The 17,222-nt window shown below is 61.3% G+C and overlaps 1 protein-coding gene across 1 annotated transcript; it reads right to left on the bottom strand.

Moving 5' to 3' along the window:
• Positions 1-7,311: 7,311 nt before the first annotated feature.
• Positions 7,312-11,547, bottom strand: LOC140642225 (DNA dC->dU-editing enzyme APOBEC-3A-like). Its single transcript, XM_072842680.1, has 5 exons — positions 11,391-11,547; positions 10,119-10,263; positions 8,504-8,771; positions 7,967-8,082; positions 7,312-7,731 (listed from the first exon to the last, which is right to left on the bottom strand). Exons 1-5 carry the CDS (start codon positions 11,417-11,419, stop codon positions 7,696-7,698), a joined length of 594 nt encoding a protein of 197 aa, XP_072698781.1. The 5' UTR covers positions 11,420-11,547; the 3' UTR covers positions 7,312-7,695.
• Between the last annotated feature and the right edge of the window lie 5,675 nt (positions 11,548-17,222).

Raw genomic sequence — 17,222 nt, 5'->3', positions numbered from 1 at the left:
GCCGAACTTACAGAAAGTTGTATATAAAGAGTATCCATATGCTCCTCATGCAAATTTGCATATTGTGAACATGTTCCCCATTGGCTTTAGCCTTGGTGTACTCTTTCCTTATCTGTTTCCTACCGTCTATGTATCTCCTTATCTATCCAACTATCTACTTCTCTGTCATTTACTCCTCATTTAGATGAAAGATTTGTATGTTGCGGTATTCAGGTGGAGCCCCATCCCTTGCCACAATACTCCTTACCAGAATATCTCTGTGAGAGAAGGGGCATGGCCACTGCTGTAGCTGGGGCGCCAGAACGCTACAGACATGATCCCAGTCCATAATGGGACAAGTGATGATCATGCACTGGGGACCACCCCACAGCCAAGTTGAGATTGGGCGGCCAGCTGGCTCAGGTGAGTCTGTGTGGGGGCTACAGCAGGTTGCCCAGAAATGCCTAGAAAGGCCATGCGGTCTCTGCAGAGGAGCAGGCACCATTACATCACTATCTCTGTCTTTTCTCTATAATTTTATGAAATAATACATTATCTGCTATGAAATTGCAGATAGCAGTGATAGGGAACATAAGGGACATGAAGGAAATGTGGTTTAAATAGACCTGGGGATCATGTGGCAAGGTACAAAGGCCAACTCTGGTCAACCAGAGGCTCCTCCTCACTCCCTATTCCCCACTCTACCGCCAGCCTGGCCTGGGAAAGGCACACAAGGGAGGGAGGGAGACAAGGCAGGGACTAGGGACTGGAAACAGCAGAGCTAAGCCAAAGGGAGAACAGGGGCCAGAAAAAGGCAGGAGAGGCCTGATGAGGGAAAATATACACAAGGGAGGGTCAGCCCCAAAGGGAGGAAGGCCCAGTAACAGGTAGGATGGGAAAGAGAGGAGCAGAGGGGCCAAGAGCATCCTCACCCCGGGGCTCTCCCAGCACCTGTGCACAGGTGGCACCAGGGCTCCCGGCCTCCCTGGGGTGCCTGCGTCCTCCCACATCCTGGGAGCTCTGTGGTGGGAGAGGAGACAGTCAGCTTCCCTGTAGGACAGAGAAGCCGCCCTACCACACGTGCCCCTGTCTGCCTCCTCGCCCTCCAGGGACTCTGAAGTTGTCCCCAGGGTCACCTACCCAGGATCCTGACCTCACGCTCAGCACAGGCTGGAATCCTCCCTCTGGGAGCTAGCTGGACACCCCCGCCGCCCCTATAGGACCACTGACCCCTGGCAACCTCCGCCTGTGCCCAGTCCCAGCTCCTGCCCATCTGCTGGGAAGACTGGAGGGGGTCTTGGCTACAAAGGGCTCAGGCAGGGAGCTCTGTGCTCAAGTCACCTTCAGAGCCAGGGCTCCGGGAACCTGCCAGGGCCCCGGCAGTGCCTGTGTGCTTCTGGCTTTGCCAGACTGTTCTCCAAGAAGGTATGCCACATTTCCACATGGTGATACTCCCACCCACAGGGAAGGCAAGGCTGGTTCAGTCCTTCCCTGCGTCCCTCGGCCATCCAGCAGCACCCAGGAGCACCTACTCGGGGTCCCACCCCGGCAGGAACCTGGCATGCAAGGATGTGCTAGGTACTGTCCTGCCCTCGAGGAGATGGCAGCCTAGAGGAGACAGGAGAGGACCCAGGTGACCCCATATCTTCGTCCCACGGACCCACCCCTGCTCTGCCTGTGGACCCCAGCTGAAGGGATGCCTCAGGACCCGGCTTCCACCTTTGGTGTCCGCAGCCACCTGCTTGCTGCCAGGACCTTCACAGTCCACGCGCTGGGAGGACAGGTGTATGATTGAGAAAGGCCCACCGACGGCTTCACTCTTGTCCCTGCATGTCAGGCTGTCTGGGCCTGTCCCCGCCTGGGACCTGGCTGTGCGGGAAGTCATCGTGAAACAAGGAGGCATCACTGGCCTGTTGCACCACATGGTAACATAGGGAAGGCTTGTTGCCACCCGTCACCTATCCCTGGAAGATAAAGTCTTCTGGGGGCATCAGGTTCCTGGAGGCCCGGGGGGACGGTGGTGGGTGAAAAAAAGGAAGGTCCAGAGGGCTTTTCGGGGTCCAGGCAGGGGCTTTTTCATCTTTGTGTCTCCAGCCACGTGGAACCAGCCCGGGAAGCTTTTGTTGCCTTCGCCGGTGGCCGCTGGGCAGCCCTGCCCCGAATTCGGCTGGTCCATGTGGTCACATCTCATGCTTTTCTCTGTTGCAGTTGGGAACACGGTCACCCCTTGAGACCCAGGGGCTGCCCCTTCCATCCCTCAGGCCCTCTACGTGATGACTGTCCCCAGGCCCCGTTCCCAGGACACTGATCCTCTGTCCCCACGCCCTCTGGGCTTCTCCTCAGCCCAGGACATCAACCCCATGGGTCCAACCTGAACCCCTTCTCCTTGAGGGAGCAGCTCTAGGTGGCCAACAAGGGAGCCTCGACCTGGGTGACTCTGCTGAGCCCAGCTGTGGAAGGAGGGGCGTTCATCCAGAGTGACGTGAGCTCAGCAACTCAGGGATTGTGTACCAGAATAGTGGCCGGGATATGGCTTGGGGCTGACCTCCTCCCAAGCCGCTGGGTGGTCCTGTTCTTCCCCTGCCAGGACGCCCCAAATGCAGGAGAGCCGGGGCGGGGGTGTCACCAGGCGCCTCTCACGGCCTCAGTGGGAGAGGGCTCCAAGCAGGGTGTCAAGGGAAATCTGTCGAGGCGAACCAGAGCCTCAGCTTGCAATGCTTTGGGGATTTCCAACGACCATCTGTCCAGAATGCCAGAGCGTTTGTAAAACTCAGCGCCAGGGCTTTCTTGAGAATAGCAAACATTTGGAAAGACCCGAAGTGTGCTCCGCTAGGGGACTGGCTGGATCAAGTGGATCAGGGCTCGTGCACACGCAGAATCCCACGGGCCCTTGTGAATATTGATGGCGCCTCTCGGGATTTGAGGAGCTCGCCTTCCTCCTCTGACATACTGAGACCTGGGGGGCTGTGTAGGCCCGGCATCCGGGCGGAGGGGGGCAGGCCTCCAGGTGTGGGTCCCGCCTGGATTCCAGGGCAGGACAGGACGGCCACCACCTGCAGACCAGAGGCCGGCCCCCTCCCAGGCCCTGCCCCGACCCTCCCTTAATCCCTCGCCCCTCCTGAGCCCCGAGCTGGAGGTCAGGGGACACCCATTTTCCCGAACCTCCCAGCGGGCAGGAAACGGGGGCCCGGGGCCCAGTCGGCCAGTCTTGTGTCTATTTCTTAAGTCGGGGCGCGGGCACTGGGGGCTCACTTGGCATCACGTCAATCCTCATGTAAGGAAACTTCTAGGAAAGCATGTGAAGGGTGGGCTGATTGATCATTTGACACGGGAGTGACTGAGAGTGTGTGGTGAGTTGTCTGAAAACACAGGACAAGTGGGCTTCCTCTCTGAAAAGTAATTGTTTCCTTGGGAGCCTGTATGACTTCCTCTTCCCCTGAAGGGAGCTCCCTCCTATTTTCTTCTCATCATTGTGTCTGAGATTCGGCTATTGCTTGTGGGATCGCGTAAACCTCCACGCTTACAGAGACATCTTGGTGCCCCATTTCGGACGTTCCTCAGCTTGCCAGGCTCTGAGTTGGGGCGCATGGGCCGAGCATGGAGAGCACGAGGGTCACCTCCCGGCTCTGGCTGTGACCTCTCCCCCAGAGGCTGTGTCCTCCCCTGTGGGGGGACCTGAGAGGACCCGTCCTCACTGCTGGGCGGGGTGGGAGGGTTCAAAGAGCCACTCCCAGTCCTATGAGGCATGAGGAACAGACCCTGGTGGCCAGTCAGGCTCGCTCCTGCCTGCCTCAGATCCAGTCCTTAAAGTGTATCACGCTGGGCGTGGGGGAGACCCGCTGTCAGCTCCCAGGTCACACGGTGGGTCACACTCCAGGACCCAGAACACTGGAGGCAGAAACAGCAAGAACGTGGAGGAGAGGCCCAGAGAGTCAAGGTGACCGTGGGCGTCCAGCTCCGGGGAGTACAGGGGTCCAGCTGGCTGCGGTCCTCCGACAGGAAGAGGGTACGAAGCCCAGGGTCTATGTAGGCAGGTCGGACACCTTTGTCCCTTTTTTCCCTCTTTCTCTCTTTTGATCCTTTTTTTAAAAAAAGATTTTATTTATTTGTTCATAAGAGACACACAGAGAGAAGCAGAGACACAGGCAGAGGGAGAAGAGGCTCCCTGCGGGAAGCCCGAGGTGGGACTCGATCCCAGGACCCCGGGATTACGACCCGTGCCAGTGGCAGATGCTCACCCACCGAGGCCCCCAGGCATCCCTCTTTTGATCCATTTTTAAATGTAATTTCCAAATTTTATTTGAATTATATAGATGAAATTCAACTCAATTATGTTGATAAAAAGGGTCACTAAAAATCCCACCCCTGGGGCGCCAGGGTGCCTAGTGGGTTAGGGCTCCCCCTTTGGCTCAGGGCATGGTCGCAGAGTTGGGATCGAGCCCCAGGGCGGGCTCCCTGCTCGCTGTGGAGTCTGCTTCTCCCTCTCCCTCTGCCTCTCACGCCTGCTCCTGCTCTCTCTCTATCAGATAACTTTAAAAAAAATCTTAAAAAAAATGCCAACCCAGCCCAGATGGCCAGTGACTTCAGAATACAGGTGGGGGCCGCGCTGGTTCCCGCCCGCCAGCCCCGCTGGGTGAAGAGGGCACAGCCGAGGGCCCACGACCCCACCTGGAGTCCGGACTCATGACCACTGAGACCAGGAGAGGCGTCAAGCGTCAGCTTAGCCCAGAGAGGAGAGCTGTCAGAACGGGATAATGGAGACGGTGGAGGGGCATCGTCCAGAGGCGCACGAGGAGAGCGGGTCCCGGAGCAGACGAACGTCCAGCCAGCGCCCGGCGGGTCACCCGGCCCGGGCTCGGGGCACACGCGGGGCCTGCCGGGCCGCCCACCTGATGACAGGAGAACCTGGGGCCGCAGGGGCTGGGAGCTGCCGGGCCTGCAGGAGCTGCGGGTGCCCGACCCCCCGAGGGGCAGTGCCCGTCTCCCAGCCTGTCCAGTAGGAGGCTACGCTCCCCGAGGGCCCGGCGCGACCTCACATCCCACTGGTCCCTCGAGTCCTTGCCACCTGCAGCCCAGGGCGAGTCCCACAGACATGCTTCCCGGTGGCCCCGACCGCCTGCCGCCTAGAGCCGGCCCTGCTGGATCCGGTGCTGGATCCGGGGGGCCAGGGCTCCATGGGGACCACGGGGAGGAGCGGGCTTCCGTCTCAGCCCCGGCCTGGCCCCCGTCCCTCCCGGTCCCCCTGGTGGCCTCGCGCTGCTCCAGCCCCTCCAGCCCGGGACACGTTGGCCCTGTCACCGGCCACCACACGCTACCCGGGTCCCCCCTCTTACCGTGGAACCCCACTAGCATTCCTGCAGGTGCGACACACGGGACCTGCGAGGTCGCCTGTTACATTTATATATCGCCTGAGTTCGGTTCGTTTCCTGTCACACTGGCTACAAAGCATCATCCAGAGCCTGCGTCCCTGTGGGGAAGGAAACGGAAGGGTACCGGTGTGACGACAGACGCCTGACAAATCACGGCGACAGACAAACCCAAGCCCAAACCCAAAGTTCTGTCTGTGTCCTTGCCGCCCCCGGAGCTGGACACACCAGCCCTGAGCCCGTCCCTCTGCGCTCCTGTGGTCTGTGCCCAGGTCACCCCCTGGCTTGGAGTTCCCGGCCGTCACCCAGCACCTTTGCCACCGCCCACGATGCTGAGAGTCCACCCCTGGGCCCCCCTCCCGTCCTCCCAGACTTTGAAGGGACATCGCTGGTCCCAGCCTCAGCTCGTCCCCTCTCCGGCTGAAGGTGCACCTCCCCTCCAGTCAACCGCCCACGGCCTCCCCGGCCTGCCCTCTGACAGAGGAGGACCCCGGCTCCCTGCTGTCTCCCAGCTCCCCACCCCCAGGCCTCCCCTCGGAGCCTCGGCTTTGCCTTCGACATTCGGAACCACAAGCTGAACCCCCAGCACCTTCTGCAGTTGCAATGACCAGCGATGCAGATAGTCTGTCCCAAGGAGCAAGCAGAGATCACCCTCCTTGGGGGCTGTTGCCGAGTCACGTGTGTGTTTCCAAGACGCCCCCGAGAGTTCAAGGTCAGTGCCACCCGCTCCTGATACTCGGCAGCAGGCTCGCCCTGTGAGCCTGACTCCTCTTTGGAGCATTCCAGAAACCATCCAGGGAGCACGACAGGGTGCTGGGGAAGGGGCTCGGGTTGGGGTCAGAGACATGGTCTGGGGCCAAGGACCCTGAGGCCTGCTCATCTTGTCACTCTGGGACCTGAATGGAGCCTCCTGGGAGTGTGTCCTACACAAAGTCAGACAGACTGAGCAAATGACAGTATAGGACAGCAGTTCCTGGGAGTACGGGGTTCTCCAGTAGGTTCCAAATCACTTGTTGTCCTGCGGAAACTCAAAGTTCACAGGCTGCTGGCCTGCAGCCTTCTCTGGGTCACTGTGCTCCCCCAGGTCCTCCCCTTTGGGGTGCTGCCCCTGCCTGAGCCCCTCCCTCCCGCTCCACCGTGGTCATCTAGGTCTGACTCTCTGTCCCTCCGGATCTCAACCTACAGGGTGCCTCTCCCAGCCCCTTACAGTCTCCGTGTGCGGCTGGTGCTCCCTTGAGGCCCTGACAGGGAGGGGAGGAATCTGGGAGGGGGCCCCCCGGGACTGTCCTGCGATCTAGGAGGGACTTGTGCAGGCTCACCAGCTGCCAGGGCTCCACTTGGGGGGGGCGGGTGGAGTCCACAGAGGCCAGCGGGAGAGCGATGGCCGGCCTGTGGGGGGTCCTGCCTGGGTGCCTGTCCCTTGGGGTCTGTCTGGGTGCCCTGTGTCAGGAGGGGCGGAGCTCAGCTTCTGTGCAGGGAAGCCCTTCCCTCTGGCTCCCTCCAGGGTAGGGCATTACAGGGGTTGGGGCTGGACTCCCCCCGCCCCTCTGCCCTGCCTCCACCCAATATGGAGACTCATTTTGCTTTAAGATTTTATTTATTAATTCATCAGAGAGAGAGGCAGAGACACAGGCTCCATGCAGGGAGCCCGACGGGAGACTCGATCCCGGGTCTCCAGGATCAGGCCTGGACTGAAGGTGGCGCTAAACCGCTGAGCCCCCCCCCCCCCCCCCCCCCCCCCCCCCCCCCCCCCGGGCTGCCCAGACTCCTTTTTATTCTCTTACAAGGTGCCTGCATTCCCACCAGTGCTGCTGACAATAGGATAGGCTGGCAGTGGGGAGGTTTCTATTTCAAATCCCTCCCCCCCCACCCCTCCCCTACCGCTAGGCTTAGTGATTATGACTTGCAATAGAGGGAATTCGTGTGACACTTCCCTCCTTGAGGGCCCACTACACACTGAGAGGCATTTGCAGGTTTGCAAGGGGTTGCAAGCCTTTATTTAGCTCTCTGGACATCGTGACACATTTACAGAGAAACAGTTGGTAGAAGATCCTTAATATTTCCCTGCATGGCTCTGCATCGAAAATCAATTAAAGTAATTACTTCTCTAAAAATTGAAAACTCCTCCGCGGCGTTGACTGTAATCTTAATGATGTATGTTTGGAACCTAGGACAGATTTTTCAATGAAAGGAAATCTACTCAGATTTTTTTTTTTTAAAGACACTTTCTTCCGGGCCCATTGCCTTAAGCTGGTTTCCTTGGGTCAAGCTGAAGATGTTGGTGGAGGGCAAGTGGGCATTTCCTGGGAGGAAGTGTTTCCTTCTGCTGTTCACAGACGCCTCCTGAGGTCTATAGGCAGACTGAGGTCCATCCTTCAGGCTCCTTCTGCAGGTGGAGACAGGGGGGCAGAGGGGAGGTGCAACAGCCACAGGGATGGGGAAGGGAGGGGGCACCAGGAGGTGAGGGTCAGAGGAGTGTGGCCAGGGCGGGCAGGAGTGGAGCTGGCGCCCCGGAGGGAGCAGGTGACCCAGGGGAGGCTGTGAGAGGGGCCGGGAAAGACCAGGGAGACGACAGGAGGGAGAAGGGCAGCGGAGGCAGCAGGAGGGAGGGAGGACCTCACCTGGAGAATGGCCCGAAGTTGCTGAGACAATTGCTGACTCCTCCTGTCCAGATCAGCCCAGGGCTGGAAGGGTGAGTCCTGGTGGTCCACGAAGGTCTGCCAGCAGTACTCAAAGTCTGCATGGAGGCGGGGGAGGGAGGTGGGCTGGGCTCTGGGGAGGGCCAGGGGCCTCAGGGTGTCTGATCTCCGGGACAGGCTGAGCCCCTCCCCACTGCACATCTGCTGTGTCCCCTCCCCGGGGCTCCCCTCACCCCGCGGGACTCTTTCTTCAGCCTGGAACCTCAGCCACCTGACTTGTCTCCTTTCTGGAGTCTCCGTGGCACGGCCACCCACGATTCTCCCTCCCCTTCTGGACACCGGTCGCCCCTGACCTGCAGGCCCATGGCCCTCCTGTCCTGTGCCCTGCGGGCTCTGCCCACCCCCCCCCCCGCAGGCAGCCAACAGGGGCCACCGCCAAGCATACTACTCCTGCCCACCCCTCTGTAGCACCCCCAGGCCTCTCCCTGCCCTCCGTCCCCCCAGGAGGCCCACGCTGACCTCTGAAGGTCATGATGGAGATGTGGACCCCAGCGTCGTACAGTTCGCGCAGCCCCTTCACATAGGGTCCCATGGTGTAGATGCGGGAGGCCAAGATGCTCAGGCTCACGTGTCTGTTCTTGGCCAGAAACCGAATAATCTCCTCGGCACATTTTTCGCAGGGGGTCCAGGAGAGAAAGCACGTGACCTTGTAGCTGAGCTTCTGGTCCAGGTTCCTGGAGCGGATGTGCTCCAGGAGGAACCACTCGGCATGTTGTCCCCCGCCACCCTGACACAGAAGAGGCACGGAAGGGTTCCTGCATTGGCAGTCAATACGGGGGGGGGGGGGGCGGGGGGGGGCGGGAGGTCCTGGCCTCAGGGAGGCCCCGCTCAGGTCCTGACCCTGGGATGTCAACGCACTATTCCCAGGATCCAGGGTCACCAGGACGGGTGGACAAGCGCAGGAGGGCAATTTCCCAGGGGCCTGGTGGGCGGTGCTCGGGACCCCCATTCTGCCTCTGCTCACTATGGCTCCGCACCTGCCTGTACCTGACGGGTGTCCCTTCAGGTGCTTGCGGTCCCACTGATCAGGGGTTTGCAGGATTTCTGGCTTTTACACCACCGCATTCAAATATGATCCAACTTGACTACTGAGTTCCAGGAGCCCCGCTAAGCTTGTGCCCAAGGGAAGGGTCTTCGGGACCCTCACGACTGGGGCCCTGCAGGCAGAGGCAGCAGAGCCACAGACAAGGGAGAGAGGAGGCCAGGTGAGCACCCAGGTCAGTGACCTGATGCCGTGGGAGTGGGTGCTTCCTCCAGGGAGGGGTCCAGCCCTGTCTGCATCCACCCACTCACCCACTCCACGCGGGTGTCGCTACCTCCACGAGCCCCAGCGCCAAGCCCTCGGCAGATACACAAGGGCTCGCTGGGGGGGGCGGGGCAGGGCTGGGCAGGGGCGCCCGGGGGGAGGTGCCTGGCTCATGGGATGAAAGTCACTGTTGGGGTCATAGGACTGCGACATGAGTCCAACCAGTCCAGGGGAGGGATTGTCTAGCAAGGACCCGGAGCAAGTCAGGTGAGCGGTAGCAGCGCAGAGATCTGGGCGGAGCATGATGGGGACACGGGGACCGAATGGACATTCGGGGGGATGCTGGTGTGGGCAGCAGTGCCTTGGCAGGATCCCCAAGAGTGGGCGAGGGTCCCTCCAGTCCCTCTCGCTTGTGGCCAGGGGGAGCGTCGAGAGCCCACACAACTCGGGCTCTCTGGCCAGGGGCCGCCCCGGGGAAGGGGCCAGGGAAAGCTGACCCCTTGCCTGGAAGCCTTCTCCTCTGTCCTAACTCTTCCTCGGAGGCACAGCAGAAGGGGAGAGGCTGAGCCCGGGGCTTCGGGTGACAGGGACTGACGGTGTCAGGCCTTGGGCCACTGGGACTGCTTCCCAATGTGTGGCTCCAAGCCAGTGACCACCACAGAAACGGTCCCCACCTGACTCCAGGCGAGCTGTGGCTGCTGGGCCGGGACCAAGCCTGAGAGGTGCGTGGGTCCAACCCCACACCTCATGTCCACCCAGAACCTTCTACCCCCTGATGGTCCCAGTATTGGGAGGCCCTGCACACTGCAGTCAGCCTGGGCCAGTCACCTCATTTTGAACGATGTCCTTATCCTGGTCCAGAAGGACCCCAGAGCTGCCATCGCTGAGCTCCACTTGGTAGCAGAGGTAGGTCTTGGATGGGTTATGATCATTCCGGAAGTTCTGGGTGAAGGTGTTCTCATCCAGTAGGTGTCTGTGGACACAGGAGTGGGGGAGAAGCTCAAAGACTCGGGGCTCCCTTTAGGGTATTGAGCATCATCTTGCTGATGTATGTTTAGAGTAGAAGAGAGATTTTACATAAAACGTACAGATACTTTGGGGCGCCTGGGTGGCTCACGGTTGAGCGTCTGCCTTTAGCTCTGGGCATGATCACAGGGTCCTGGGATCGAGTCCCGCTTCGGGCTCCCCCCAGAAAGCCTGCCTCTCTCTCTCTGCCTGTGTGTCTGCCCCCACCCCCCGTGTCCCTCATGAAGAAATAAATAACATCTTAAGAAAAAACCCAAAGAACAGCTAGTTTGATCTTTAGAACGCTAAAGTATTGCTTATGAGCTCATTGCGTTTTGCCAGATTCTTTGGATCCTCAGCGCACGCCCTTTACCCCGGCACCCCACATGCTGGCCAGACCCACAGAGGACAGGCTTCCACTCGCTTGCTGGTGCCACCCCGCCTCCCTCTGCGACCCCTTCCGAGGGCCCCCGGGGAGGCCAGGCCAGTCCTCTGCCCGGTGCCCCACAGGAGCAGCCCGGGGCGCTCAGACCTCGCCGGGGCCTCTCCCTCTCCCCGGGCAGGCTGGCATCCCATGTCCTGGTCTCACCAGCCCATCCCCGTCCTGCCGACCCTCTCCCTGTGGTGGAGGGACACCCTGGGGATTCCCCCCTTGACGTCAAGGCCAGCCCGAGCCACACGCTGTGTCGGGGCCCGACACATGCCCACTCGGGACCATTGCCGAAAACACAACACCAGAGCCTACTCTCCTCAGATAATCACGGGATTTTCTATAAGGATGAAAATACCACGTGCCCTTTCCAAACCAAAATCCTACAGCTGGGAGGGACCTCCTGGCCCAAGGCTCACAAGTGATCCCCAGGCCCAATTCCACCTGGAATTCCAGGATCGGAGGGAGTGAGGATCGGGACCATCAGGGATGAGTCCCGGAGCCCAAGGGAAGCCGGCGGGACATCAGAGCCGGACGGGCCAGCAGGAGGGAGGCAAAGACGTGGAGGAGCCCTGGGGTCCAGGAGGAGCCCCTGGGGGTGGCGGTGCCCCATCAGGCCGCCCTGGGCAGGGGCTCAGCAGCAGGTGATGCAGGAGGCGGGGTACCTGTCCCAGTCTTCCGGGCCAGCCTCCATGTCCGCGGCCCTTCACCGCCTCTGGCTCTGTGCCGGCTGCTCCTCCACCTGGTCGCACCTGTGCTCCCCCGTCGAGGTGCTCCCCGCGGACCCAGGAGCCTTATATACCATCAGCGCTCCTGGCAGCTGCTGAGCTGGCATTACCGCGCCACACCCCTTCTCGACTTGGGCTACTACTCATGCCACCCTCATGGGTGTCGACATAGGAGGAAGTTGTCTGGGAAGTGTCCTACCCGAAGTCCCCAGGGTCAGGTTTTGGTTTCTCTGCTCTGACGGAGGCCCTACCTGGAAGCCTCAAGGAGTGACCAAGGGCAGATGAGGTCCGAGGGGGGTGCGGTCCCTCTCAGATTGAGGGACCAGCAAGGCGGGAGGCCTTGGGACCTGGACAGGCGTCGGGACCCTGGAGGGCGGCCCGGGCACAGACACAGCCCCAGAGGGCAGGCTCCTGGGCGGTGTCCCCACCCCACCTCCCAGGAGTCTCCCTTAGCAGCCAGCAGGGCCTTGGCCTGACCTGGGCTCCCCGGGGCCCTCAGGGTGAGACACCTGTGCACCTGCACACAACCTTGTCCCGGGATGGCCGGAGCGTCCGGTCTGAGAAACGGCAGCCGGACCTTCCTCCCGGGTCCTCTCCAGGCGGGAGGACAAACTCCGGCTGAGCTCTCCTTCGGAGCCCACTCCCTAGGCGCCCACCACCCACTGGATGATTGAGACATTCAGCCCCATTACCACCGCAGCAGAAATGAAAGGCTCCAGAGGGACTGGGACTTGGCCAGGGCCCCACAGGGGTCAGAAGGATGGGTGCAGGGATGCAGGGATGCGGGGACGCAGCCCTCCTCCTGGGCGGCCACCTGTGCTCTTCTGTCCACCTCCAGGCCTGGAGCGATGAAGGGGAATTTGTGTTCCGGTCCCGAGGGGACCCGGGGCCCTACCCTCGTCCCCGTGGGGCTGCCCCTCTGGCCCACTGACTCCCCCATCCTGGCTTCCCTACCCACTCCACCCCGCATCCTGGCCCAGCCTCCCTCCCTCCCTCCCTGGGGCTGTGTCTGTCCCAGGGGCCAGCGGGGCCAACCCGGGCCTGAGTCACACCTGGCTGCCTCCACCGAGAGTCGCGGGGCTGATCCCCCTCCCCGCTGTCTAGTCACATCTGAGAGTGGAAACCTTAGCACAGTGTCCCTTCCTCCTGGGGAGGACAGACAGAACGGTGACCTCCCGGGGCCTGTGTTGAGGCCCCTCCCTCATCCCTCAGCCTCTAGACCCGGTCCTCTCTAGCCCTGACCCTGGCCCCTGGGGGCCCAGGTGGTCTCTGCGGTGTCCTGCCTGGTGCCCACACTTTCCACTCACAGCCTCTGCACCCAACGGACCGCACACACCCACAGTCTCTAGCCCTCCTGAGCTGGAGCCCCCATCCCTCCCTGGACGGGGGCTGCGGAGGCCAGGCCTGGGTCCCTGAGGATTTCCCCCACCCAGTCCCCAGCTCTTGCCTTCCAGGGGGGAGGATGCGGCCCTGATGCAGGCCAAGCTCTCTTCCAGGACCCCCAGAGTTTCCTGGTCACTCACCCCCTCGAGGCAGCGCTGCTGGTCCCCCCATACCCATTGTTTCCGAGGGAGGGACCCCTATGTGTGCACGCAGCCCTGTGCTGGGGCAGGCAGTGGGTCCAGGAGCGAGAGGTCCTGCTGTATAAGCCCTGGCCCTGGAGGCCCACTGAGACATCGCAGGGAAGCCTCTGGCTGGAGCTCAGACACTGGGGATGCCGGAGGAGCCAAGGGGGAGCACATGAGGGAGGGTCCACCCAGGTGCGATAGGACAGGGTTGCACATAATGAGCATCAGCAGAGAGGTGAGGGGGTGTGGCCAGAGCAGGACCAGAGCCAGAACGAAGGGCCTAGAGAGAGAGCAGGGCAAGGGCTGGGGTGCGGGCCACCCAGAGGAAGGGGTCGGTGAGAAGGAAGGCTCAGAGAGCAACAGGACAAGCGGGGTCTCCAAAGGAAACACCAACAGGAACCGTAAACGATGGGTCCCTGCTGGGCCATCATCACACTCGGTAACCACTGTGACCCAGCAGAAGGACGTGTGATCTCTGGGGTGTTAGGTTTGTGCGGCCGTCTTGCTCCCTGGGCTGAGACCCTGTGCCTGGAGGGGGGCAGCCCTCTGGTCGCCGAGGAGAATAGCAGAAGACAAACACGAAGAGCCGAGCTGGGGAGTTCTGGCAGCTTCCCTGAGTGTGTAACACGGACAGCTCTGTGCTGCGGCGAGGAACTGCCAGGAGCGCCTGAGAGCTCGCTCAGCCCAGAGTGAAGGCTCGCAAAGCCCAGACGCTTTGTTTGTTACATTCAGGTGATTCCCCCCCGCTGAGAGCCCAGGACGGAGGCCCAATCCCTGATTCCCAACATGGACCCTTACGTCCCCCCCTCCGAAGTCTGCACACATATGGAGTACAAATGTAGGGCCTGGAAAGGGAGGTGGGATGGATCCAGGAACGGATACAGGAGCTCCTCCAGCCAAGGCCTTGTTCTCTGTCCCCAGGAGGAGGGACTGTCAGAGAACAGAGCTGCACCCCCTCTTGCTCACTACAGGTGACAGCCACAGATTTTCTGGCATCACATCAGGTTGTCAGAGCCTGAAACAGAAACAGCCCCCAGATACTTTCCTCAGAGGTCAGTATGGGAGTGCCCAACAATGTTGTTTGTCTTGGGAGTAGAAGAAACTGGGTGTACTGGACCCACCCACAGCCTTCACCTGCTTGAGTATCTGCATCTCTCTGAAGCAGGTACCCACTGGTAAAGTGAACGAGAGCAATAACACGAGTCGATTGAGCCCTGTTCTTCCGTACTGAGGATCGCCAGGCAGAGCAGAATTAGGACCTGAGCCCAGCCCAGGAGGAGGCTTGGAGCAAACCCTGGTAGCCAGGGCCAGAAGCAGGAGGATTCTGAGCAGAGAGAATGTGCTGTGGGGAAAAGAGAGAGGGACACCAGCCTGTGGCTCAGACCAGCCTACTTTGTCCTCCAGGGCTGAGGTGACCGTACATCTTGCGTCTATCTCAGGACTGTGAGCCTTAGGGGTGGATTAGAAGAGGTGGTTCCCTACTCAGGATATCCCTGGGACCTCAGGACACACATATAGACAAGCATCTGCCGTCCTATACACGTGCCTGAGCAAACGAGCCCAGCCACTTTATGACCTAGACACCCCGCACAGCTACTCGACAAGCAGGGACATGACAAAAAGGAACCACCCAGGGTTAAAGGACTCATCCAAGTGAATATCTGAACTCAGACCAACGTCAGCGGTTGAAACTCCCCAAATGGTGACTGTTGGAAGAAAAGCATCATCAAATCACACCTTTGGTTTTGATTCTGGACTCTGACAACATCCCTACCTCTGGCCCAGGAAGCAAGTCACCAAAAAATCCATGGTACAGTGACACAGGGGATAGGGGGCAACCCAGGAAGAGGACTGGTGGTCCCGACAGGAGGAGTAGGTTCCCCACAGTTACAGTTTCCAGAGGGTGGGGTCCAGGAAGACCTGCCCCCTATCTCCCAGGGCCCTGTCTCTCCAGGAGCCCAGTGTTGAAGCTCTGCCCATGAGCCAGAGACCACCATGAGGTGCTGGACAGGGGACACGACACAGCCAGGGAGCACTACTCGCCCCAGGGCTGGGCACAGGCAGCCTGTCCTGTCCCCTGGCTCCAGGGAGGGGAGGCCACCTGCAGGGGGGCAGGGCTGGGAGCTCATCCAGAGCCACCTGGCCTGGAGTCAGGATGCTAACGGGACCTTCTGCTGCCTGAGCGGTGGAGAGACTCAGGCCGAGGGGCCGTGTGTGCACCCTCCTGGGCTACTTTGGCTCCAGTCTGTCTCTCTGGCACCACCAGTCTGTCCCCCGTCCCCCGCCCTGGGCAGCCCAGCCTGTTCCCAGTTTTCCTGACGGGAGAACAGAGACCAGTCCTGGCCTGGCCTGCACCGGCTCCCGAGGTAGGGGTGCAGACATGAGCTCTCACGGGGACCCGGGCCCTCCCTTCCCTTCCCTCCTCGGACCCTGGCACGCTTTGCTAGGAACTCTCTCTGGCGGAACCCCAGTAAGGATCTTTTCACATCTTCACTCTGTTCCGGAGCTGACTCGGGGGGGAGGGGCTGTCCTTCCCCGGAGAGGACAGGATCTCCCTCCTCCAGCTGGCTGCCTGTGTGCTTCTTGGTCATGGCCACACGGGTCGTGTCGAGCGCTTCCCCTGGACCCAGAGGTCACCACGCAGGCTCTACAGCCACCTTTTCAGGAGCATGTCTCAGGGAGACAGGGACAGGGAGCATGCTAGTCCCTGGGCCTGTGCTGTGAAGTCTGTGTGAAGTCAGACTTCAGAGAACATGGGGCGGGGGCCATGGGTGAGGATGCGGGGCTGGGGTCCTTCGGGAAGGACCAGGGGGACGAGAACATTGAGGTGAGGCCCCCCTCCCAGGTCCCAGCTGGCGGGGCCTCATGCTCCTGCCCCTCATCTGAGACTCACACAGGTGAGTCAAGAGGTAACCTTGGGGAGAAGGGCAAGACCTTGTTGGCCGGGATGTGCCCTCTGGTCTTCCCGGGACGAGGATGCTCTCACCGCCTGTACTCTGGTCACTCACTGCAAATCGGTCTTCCAGACGTGGAGACACGCAGAGCCAGTCTCGTCTGCAGTAGAGGGGGCAGGCAGGCGGAGGCACGGAGCAGACAGTGCAGGGGTAGGGGAGCCGGGAAGGACGGGGTGCTGATAAACATTCCAGAACCTGAGACCTCAGAGCTGCTGGCAGAGGAGCTGGAGTGCTAGGGAGACTGTCCCGGGAAAGTGGGAGCAAAGCACCCTCCTGTAAAGGAGGCCCCGTTGGTCTCCCCACAGACGCTCCAGGACGGTTGAAGGGGCACCTCTGCTCAGGAGAGCCAGTGCCGCAGGCTGAGCCCATTGAGATGCGGGTGTCCTGGCTGCAGGAGCCACCTGGAAGGCAGGGGACAGATGTGTGTGTGTGTGTGGGGGGGCTGCTGCCCTCAGTGGGCCTCCAGGGCCAGGGCTTATACAGCAGGACCTCTCGCTCCTGGACCCACTGCCTGCCCCAGCACAGGGCTGCGTGCACACATAGGGGTCCCTCCCTCGGAAACAATGGGTATGGGGGGACCAGCAGCGCTGCCTCGAGGGGGTGAGTGACCAGGAAACTCTGGGGGTCCTGGAAGAGAGCTTGGCCTGCATCAGGGCCGCATCCTCCCCCCTGGAAGGCAAGAGCTGGGGACTGGGTGGGGGAAATCCTCAGGGACCCAGGCCTGGCCTCCGCAGCCCCCGTCCAGGGAGGGATGGGGGCTCCAGCTCAGGAGGGCTAGAGACTGTGGGTGTGTGCGGTCCGTTGGGTGCAGAGGCTGTGAGTGGAAAGTGTGGGCACCAGGCAGGACACCGCAGAGACCACCTGGGCCCCCAGGGGCCAGGGTCAGGGCTAGAGAGGACCGGGTCTAGAGGCTGAGGGATGAGGGAGGGGCCTCAACACAGGCCCCGGGAGGTCACCGTTCTGTCTGTCCTCCCCAGGAGGAAGGGACACTGTGCTAAGGTTTCCACTCTCAGATGTGACTAGACAGCGGGGAGGGGGATCAGCCCCGCGACTCTCGGTGGAGGCAGCCAGGTGTGACTCAGGCCCGGGTTGGCCCCGCTGGCCCCTGGGACAGACACAGCCCCAGGGAGGGAGGGAGGGAGGCTGGGCCAGGATGCGGGGTGGAGTGGGTAGGGAAGCCAGGATGGGGGAGTCAGTGGGCCAGAGGGGCAGCCCCACGGGGACGAGGGTAGGGCCCCGGGTCCCCT

Source organism: Canis lupus, chromosome 11 (assembly GCF_048164855.1).
Source record: "Canis lupus baileyi chromosome 11, mCanLup2.hap1, whole genome shotgun sequence".
In the NCBI taxonomy this organism is placed as follows: Eukaryota; Metazoa; Chordata; class Mammalia; order Carnivora; family Canidae; genus Canis; species Canis lupus.
Note: the sequence above shows the minus strand (reverse complement) of the source record. Positions and strands in the feature narration are given on the sequence as shown.

Bases quoted from the DNA above. Each gene is read 5' to 3' on its own strand.
- LOC140642225 (XM_072842680.1), bottom strand. From the start codon at position 11,419: ATGGAGGCTGGCCCGGAAGACTGGGACAG. The intron at 10,264-11,390 runs GTACCCCGCCTC...CTGTGTCCACAG, and splicing joins GGCCCGGAAGACTGGGACAG to ACACCTACTGGATGAGAACA. The intron at 8,083-8,503 runs GTCAGCGTGGGC...GCCTCCATGCAG, and splicing joins CTCCATCATGACCTTCAGAG to ACTTTGAGTACTGCTGGCAG.